Here is a 7,928-nt window from a genome sequence, read left to right on the forward strand (position 1 = left end):
ATGTGTGAGAAAGGGGTGTACCCTAGCACAGTCAGGTCCAGCCTGTGGCTCTGGGAGCATATCCAGAGACAAGAAGGGAGTTTAAAGGGGAAGTGTGCAAATGCGTGAGACAGCAGAGCTGAGGCAGGAAATGCTGGCCACTGGATGCCCAAGAAGAGGGCAAACAGCTACAGGAATGAGCCATGCAGTCAAGTCATAAAGCACCATGCAAGCCTAGAAAGTGCTAGAAAGGGGGCTGTGGAAGTGGCTCAGGGCACAAGTCTGAGGACTGAGAGGAGCCCTACCATCCACATTTTATAAATAAAATACAAGCAAATCGAGCCTGGTATGGAAGCATGTGCTTACAATCCTGGGGCTGGGTCAACAGAGACAGGAGGTCCCCGGGGTTTGCTGATCAGCCACTCTGCCCTATTTACTGAGTTCCAGGCCCGTGAGAGACATTGTCTCAAAAGGTGGAATGACACCTGAAGTTGTCCTCTGGCCTCTGTGTGTATACACATGTGTACCTGCACACATATGTATCTGCACACAAAAGCACCTGCACATACATGAATCTACACACCCATCGACATGCAAAGTGCTAGATAAGTTGTTAAGTTACAGGCTGTGCACAAGCCCTGACAATAATAAGGTTAAAGACATGGCTAGGGGCTCCTGGGTTAGGGTTGCACAGCTGACGGATGACAGGCAAGGCAGGAGCTTCTGCACCACTTCCCCTCCTGTCTTCAGACACAGAGAACTTCCTATCTACTTCGTCCATAGTCCAAGTTCCCCTCCAGAGGACACATGCTGGTCTGCTTATAACCTTAAGCTGTTCCACAAACAACAAGAACGGTTAAGACATACCACTTAGACATGGCCTATTTTAAGTCCAAGGATTAGAAATGAGCCCCTGGCTGTGGATGAGTCCTGGAAAGATACATGCAATGGGAGGAAAATGTCTTTTTCTAAGATGGGCTTGGGGGATGGTGTGGGAGGGGGGTGGTGTAGGAGAACTGCTGGGGACAAGGTCTGCTGTGCTCACGTGCTTCCTCAGATAATGATCTGAAACCACAGGAAAAGTTGCCAGATGGCAGGCACCAAGCCGCCACATGGATCTCTGTATTGACCGTCCTGGGCCGTATCTGTTATCAAGGACGACAGGAGTATCCCACCTCAGGACAAGGAAGTGGGGAATCCTTCAGCACTCTATAGCTCTCCTCTCTGCGCGGTTACCTCCTATGTCTGGTGAGCAGCGTCCTTTCCCCTTTCAACTTGTGTGGTGTTGAGGTGATCAGTTCAGGTGGCCACTGTGATGGTTTGTATATGCTTGGCTATGAAGTTAGAGAGTGGCACTGTTGGGAGGTGTGGCCTTGTTGAAGTAGGTGTGGTCTTGTGGGTGTGGACTTTAATACCCTTGTCCTAGCTGCCTGGGAGTCAGTATTCTGCCAGCAGCCTTCAGATGAAGATGTAGAACTCTCAGCTCCTCCTGCCCCATGCCTGCCTGGATGCTGCCATGTTCCGGCCTTGGTGATAACGGACTGAACCTCTGACCCTGTAAGCCAGCCCCAATTCAATGTTTTCCTTATAAGACTTGCCTTGGTGTCTGTTCACAGCAGTGAACCCTAAGGCAGGCACTAACAGATAGTACAGAGGCTGAAAATTCTCAGAAGCCCCCTCTAGAACCACCCCAGTCAGTGCAGAGCCCCCAGCAGGAAGACCCACGGTGGAAAGCGACAACCTGCTCCTGCAAATTGTCCTCTGACCTCCACACGTGTCATGATGCATGTGTTCCCGTGCATAGGTGCACACATACAATAATACTACTAACAATTATAGTATTTTTTAATCTTTTTAAAAAAAAAAAAAAAGCCAGCAGGAACTAAAAAGGGATCTTTCCCTCACATGTCAGAAAGGCAGAGAGGTCATCTGATACATTATCATGCTGGGACCCCAAAACTTCTATTTTCCAAAATAAAAAATACTAATGGATAGTAACAATTGGCATACGGTTAAATCAGAGAGGCAACAAAAGAATCATTGATACTGAGAAGCACTGGCCTAAGTGTGACCTGTCAGCTGCAGTTGAAGAAGAGCAGACAGTGTCCTTCAGCTCTAACCATGGTGGTCATGGGATACCCATGTGGCAACACATCTGTGGAAGGCAGCCGTCCACGAAGCACTTTAGTAAACAGGCAAACTTGTGTTTAGATACAAATGTGCACAACTTAAACAAAAAAATGTTTTCTGTGACATAATTCATCACTGCAAGCTTTAAGGAAAAAAACTCATAAAAATCCTAACTAACGGTGGGTCTGGAGAGATGCTCAGCAGTTAAGAGCACTGGCTGCTCTTGCAGAGTTTCAGTTGCCAGCACCCACATGGAGCCTAACACACTATCTAACACACTCTCCTGGCCTCGGCAGGCACCAGGCCCATATGTGTTGACTATATATGCATGTTGGTAAACAAATGTAAATTAAAAATAGACCTTTAAAAAAAAAATCCTAAGTGGATTCATACGACATTCAAATGCCTAAATCCTATCCAGTCATAATCTACCTGGCTCCCATCAGTTCAGGAGAGGCATCTGTAGCCTGTCTTTTGTGATTTGCTCCTTCTAGAGACAGCCTTAGTAGATCCAGGAGGATTCCAAAAAGCTTCCTAGAGAGCTGCCCAGCTTTGGTGGAAAAGAGATTTCTCCTGAAGGCCAGGGCATCAGAAGGCAGTGCCTCCTAAAGCACAAACCTTAGACAGGCATCTTCTCCCATCCGACCTACTTCCTGGAGCACAGATGTCCTCACCCCTGGCGTCTCAGCAGGGAACTGGGTAATTTGCAGAGGTGGTTGTTCTTTGCTTTCCCTACTTGACAGCCAATTAAGGGCTATCTCCATAAGAAGGTAATTCCCACCTGCCGCCCCAGGCTCCCTTAGTGTTTGTGAAAGGCCCAGAACTATGCTCCAGGGAAGGATCCAATGGCCTGGCCGGGAAGCCCCTGCACAGCTCCCTGCTTCTGTTGGCTCTTGCAGTTACAGACCCCAGAAGACCTTGGGGACCTGGGGCTTGCAGTTATCCCTCTCATTCCCAATTCTGCCTCCAGATTTCTCCTGAAAGCCTGGAGAGTGTATGTTCACAGTGGTATGAAGCCAGATGTCATGCCTCTGCCCTGTAGTCCCAGCACTTGGAAGGCTGAGGCAAGAGGACCACCAGAGTTTGGGGCCAGCCTGAACTACAGTGTGGGACACTACTCGGGAAAAATGCTGTGAATAAAATTTACAGTGCTATATGTAAATAATATTTAAGGTAGAAAAGTCTAATAACTTTATATGTTGCCTACTTAACAAAAAATACCATTTATGTTTTCTGTGTGTTCATCCTTTAACAGCAAATAAGAAAGAAGAATTCTAGGATGGCCATGGTAAGAAAAGATTGAGCCTAGCATATGTTGGTCAAGCAGTCTGGTGTAGAGCCCAGTGTCAGGGCCTACGGAGTCCACAGGAACATGCTACCACATCACAGGAAGTACCCCTACTACACACTGCATTTGACACTAGTGAGGGAGAAGTCTACAACACTATCTGAACATCTGTGTACTAACGAGCTCATACTAAGCAAATGCCCCTGAGACAGCAGGGAAAGGCCAGCCACATCGCAGGAACCTCTACTCTGATGCATAGTAGGACAGGGAGGGGTGACTCTGAAATCCACTCCCAGCTCTACAATTCTGCTGTTCCCTCAAATCTCAAATCTACTAGATATTATTAGAACTGAAACAAATGCTGAGCCTAAATATCTACCATCAGTTGAAAACAGGAAATGAGTACGTTGGGGAGATGGTTCAATGGGTAGAGAGCCTGTCGTGTGAGTGTGAGTGTCAGCCTGAGGTCAGCTCCAGACATCCATGGTAAGCTCTAAGAGTGACAGAGAAAAGACACTTAACATTAATCTCTGCCCTCCAAATGCACACATACACATGTGCACATATACTGCAAAGAGACATGTATGACAAAAAAAATTAAAAATAATCATCATCATAAACAGAGAGAAAATGGCTTGGTCAATTCTTTCTTCCCCCCTAGAATGTAGACAGCTATGGTCTCCATTAAGGATCTAGAAAGTGCACTGTGAATATACAACACTGTGAATATACAACACAGTGGCCCAACCTTGGTTCTGTTGTATTTTAGAGGTAAGCTCACAAATGTTTCCCTGTAAACTGCACATTCTTACCCTCACTTTTGGCTGTAAACTGCACACACACACACACACACACACACTACACCATGCCACTGAAACTTACTACCTGAGCCATAATTCCTGAATGCATCAAAAGCATGGCCACAGGCTTACCTGAAGTAGTCTTTGTGTTTGCTTTCAACCCCAGTGAAGCTGGAGTTCAAGAGATTCTATGCTCCACCCACCATCTATCAAGCTTTTAAATGTTGCTCAGTGAGACCCAGAAAGCAAACAGTAGAGCTGACCTAGCAACATTCTAGAAGAGCTGAAGTTCTACTTGGTTCAAGACATGGCTCAGCGGTTAAGAGCACTGACTGCTCTTCTAGAGATCCTGAGTTCAATTCCCAGAAACCACATGGTGGCTCACAATCATCTGTAATGGGATCTGATGCCCTCTTCTGGTGAGTCTGAAGAGAGCAATGGTGTACTCATATACATAAAATAAATAAATAAATCTTTAAAAAAGAAAAAGAAAGAAAAGCAATTACAGAGGTAGGGCTGGTTGATATATATGACTGTCTCCACACTCAGGCATGCCAAGGTGACAGTCACACAGCACTAACAAGAGATATGGAAGCTGATTACCAGGACCTTCAGGATCCTATCTCTTGCTATAACCTACTGTTTGGCCTCTGCTGGACACTACTGATACCAAGGGCACTTCTGTAGCTCTGTTCCTCCCCATGTAAAATAGGGAGAATTTAAACATTCTGAATATGGAACAATGAGCCAGAGTAAAAAGAAAGTTGCCTGAGTCCATGCTCCATCTCCCCAAGAATCCTACTCAGCGTCTCTAGCTCAACAATACTAACTCATCCACAGTCCTGTGGCAGTCTTGTGCAGTCCCCAGCATCCTGGGCACAAGCAGTCACCCTAAACTGCTCCACCAGTTACAGCTCAAGTCAAGGGTGGTGAAGAGGAAGGGACAGACTGACAATCTGCCGTCTTATGTTGTGCGTAGTTTTTTAAAAAAATTCTCTTTCCTTGTGTCTCCTTTTCCTCTTAGGACCAGGAAGTCCCACCTGTACCTTCCGTCCAGCAATTGGCCTCTGGCTTTCTTTATTGACAAGTCACGAGCCAACTTGGGAACAAGACCTTAGGGACAGAATCTCCCCATTACAGTCTTAGTAAACACAGGAAAAGAGAAAGCAGTGAGGTCTATTAAACATGCAGACATCTTGAGTGTGCTATAGAAGTGTTCTACTGAGCCATATCCCCACTGGGTGTTCCCAAAAGCAGTGGATTCTGACAGACTCCACCAATAAAACCCCTCAGTAGGACTCCTGGCTGCTCTGGACATAAGCTGGCATCAAAGGCCTCTTATCATATAACATAAACATGAAGAATGGCATAAGTCGTTTATAGAATCAGCAAATACCAACCTTTAAGTGGAAGACACAGACTTTCACTTTAGTCTTTAATTTACTGTTTGGCCAGACACTTGTTTCACTCATTTGTATCACTCAAACTTCAAAACTCCAAAACTTGGTTCAGAATTCACACTTGAGCTACCTAAACACTCAAAACCCCTTGAGTTCCCGGGAAACCTGAGCAAAGGGAAGGAGCCCTTCCAAATCTACTCCAAGCTGCTGTCTGATACTTTCCCAAGTGGAGTGTGGCAGACTGACAGTTGTTACAGAGGTGCAGGGGAACAGGAGGACAAAGCTACTTGGGGGCTGAGAGGCCGAGAGTGGGAGTCTGAGGTTCAGTAAGTCCTGTCAGCATGTCCGCACGCACTCTGCCCTCCGCCTCAGCATCATGCCCTGCACTGCCAGGCACAGGTGAGATGGAAAAGGGGTTCAGTAGGTAGATTTTCTGGGTTGTGTGTGTGTGTGTGTTTCACTAAATCCCCTTCTACAGTTTTATCTCTGTTTTCATCCTTCAATGACATCACTGGCTGGTAAGGTTGTGGGGGGTGGAGGGGGGAAGGAGTTTGCAGGGAAGGGAGAAGGAAGGAAGGGGAACTGTATTTGGGACCTCATAACACATCCTGAGAAGACCCACAAGTCCATGAGTGACAAGGAGTCCTGGAAGAAGCCTGGGAACAGGGCATCAGAAGCAGTTTGAAAGCACTAGGCAGGCACTTACCTGACTGCTGAAGGAGTCTTTCTTGGCTGAACTCTGAGCCTGAGGGGGGCCTTGGGCAGGTGACAACCTTGAAGGGCTCTTCTTACTCTGAGGCAGCAGTGAGGACAGGAATCCCACTCGAGGAGACTGGGAGAGGGAGGCAGGCCTCTGGCTGCACACCAATGCTCTGGCCAAGTAAACACAGCACAGCATTAGGGGCTGGAGGGGAATGAGGAAGGTCCAAGGACACACAACTCCTGGCTGAGGTTAGTGACCAGAGGCTTAGCTAGGTTCTGAGACCTGAGTTTGAAAGGTGGCATGACCCTTGGTACCAGTTCCTGACCCAAGAGCCAGAAGCACGTCTGGCCCAAAAGTGAAGTCCAACGGCTCTTTTTAGAGAGACCCAGGAATAGCCCATGGTTGCTGGCCACATGTGCTACTGGGCACCTGACTGTGTTAATCCAAATGGAGATGAGCTGAGGTGAGCCATGATGGAATGCAAAGACTTGATATGAAACAAAAAAGTACAGGGAAGCCTATTATGTTTGAATACCATTTACCATGCGTTTGAGAATGCCGGGAGGTGGTGGAGCACGCCTTTAATCCCAGCACTTGGGAGGCAGAGGCAGGCGGATTTCTGAGTTCAAGGCCAGCCTGGTCTACAGAGTGAGTTCCAGGATAGCCAGGGCTATATAGAGAAACCCTGTCTCAGGAAAAAAAAAAAAAAAAAAAAAAAAAAAAAAAAGAGGTTAAATAAAATAAATATGTTCGTTAATAAACAAACTCTGTGGGTCCCCTTTTACTTTCTCCACACCTCTAATAAAAACCTTCTTATTGCATCTGTGATTGGCACTTGACTTCCAGCTACAGAGATAAGACTGGCTGTTTGTTTAAGGTCACTCGAACTTCTCCCCCATACTGCCTACCTCTTTATAACCCCAGCAGCTTGTCCTGAGGAACATGCCCACCTGTGGGGGCCAGTCCTTCCAACCTATGAAGCAGCTTCCCTGGACTCCGCCATCGTGACACGAGGCACAGCTGTACAGTTCCCCATCCAGGGGAGAACCTTAGAACACTGGGACCTCACACATACAATTTGGAGCCAGGTATGCTAAATCCCTCTGTGGCAATTCTCCCTCAGCAGACATAGCGCACTGCCAAGGAGGAAGTCAGTGTGACACTCAGACCACAGAGAGATCAGAGGACAGATGGCAGCCTCCCCACCCCTCAAACCCACAAACCTCCAAGCACACTCACAGCTCCGAGTCCCCAAGGCGGTCCATACTGGAAACATAAGGTGGCAGTTTGTGTTGGACCAAAGCTGCTGCTTCCTCTTCCTGCTGTTGCTCTTCCTTCTTCAGCCGATGGATTTCGGCTTGCAGTGCAAAAAGCTATGGGGGGTGGGGGGGAGCCCAGTTAGCCAGTGACATCACATGACCTTCCCTCTATTGACGGAGCTTCCCAGACACGCAACATCCAAACCTAGCCATAAGGAGCCTTTCTGCTCATCAAATGGTGGGCAAGGGAAAGAGCGGCTGCTAAGAACGAGTTAAAAAAGCGAAAACAACTTTTGGACATCCAAAACCAATGTGGGGTTTTCTTTTTTTTTTTTTATTTTTAATCATTTGATTTACTTCCTTTTATCA

The 7,928-nt window shown here is 47.0% G+C and overlaps 2 protein-coding genes across 4 annotated transcripts in view; both read right to left on the reverse strand.

Annotated features, from left to right (window-relative positions):
* LOC116098715 (WD repeat-containing protein 91) overlaps window positions 1–7,873 on the reverse strand; it is a 27,544-nt gene extending 19,671 nt beyond the window's left edge. For 2 of the 3 annotated variants that reach the window (XM_031381516.1, XM_031381515.1), the window contains exons 1-2: window positions 7,524–7,873; window positions 6,304–6,469 (exon numbers count right to left, since the gene is read on the reverse strand). In XM_031381516.1, the coding sequence (XP_031237376.1) occupies window positions 6,304–6,469; window positions 7,524–7,576 (219 nt within the window). In that variant the 5' untranslated portion in view covers window positions 7,577–7,873. The remainder of the gene's footprint in view (window positions 1–6,303; window positions 6,470–7,523) is intronic. The other variant, XM_031381517.1, reaches the window with a different exon arrangement.
* LOC116098498 (WD repeat-containing protein 91-like) overlaps window positions 7,791–7,928 on the reverse strand; it is a 5,879-nt gene continuing 5,741 nt past the window's right edge. The window contains exon 4 of the mRNA XM_031381066.1: window positions 7,791–7,820. Within this exon, the coding sequence (XP_031236926.1) occupies window positions 7,791–7,820 (30 nt within the window). The remainder of the gene's footprint in view (window positions 7,821–7,928) is intronic.

The sequence above is a fragment of the Mastomys coucha genome, unplaced genomic scaffold (assembly GCF_008632895.1).
Source record: "Mastomys coucha isolate ucsf_1 unplaced genomic scaffold, UCSF_Mcou_1 pScaffold20, whole genome shotgun sequence".
Lineage (NCBI taxonomy): Eukaryota > Metazoa > Chordata > Mammalia > Rodentia > Muridae > Mastomys > Mastomys coucha.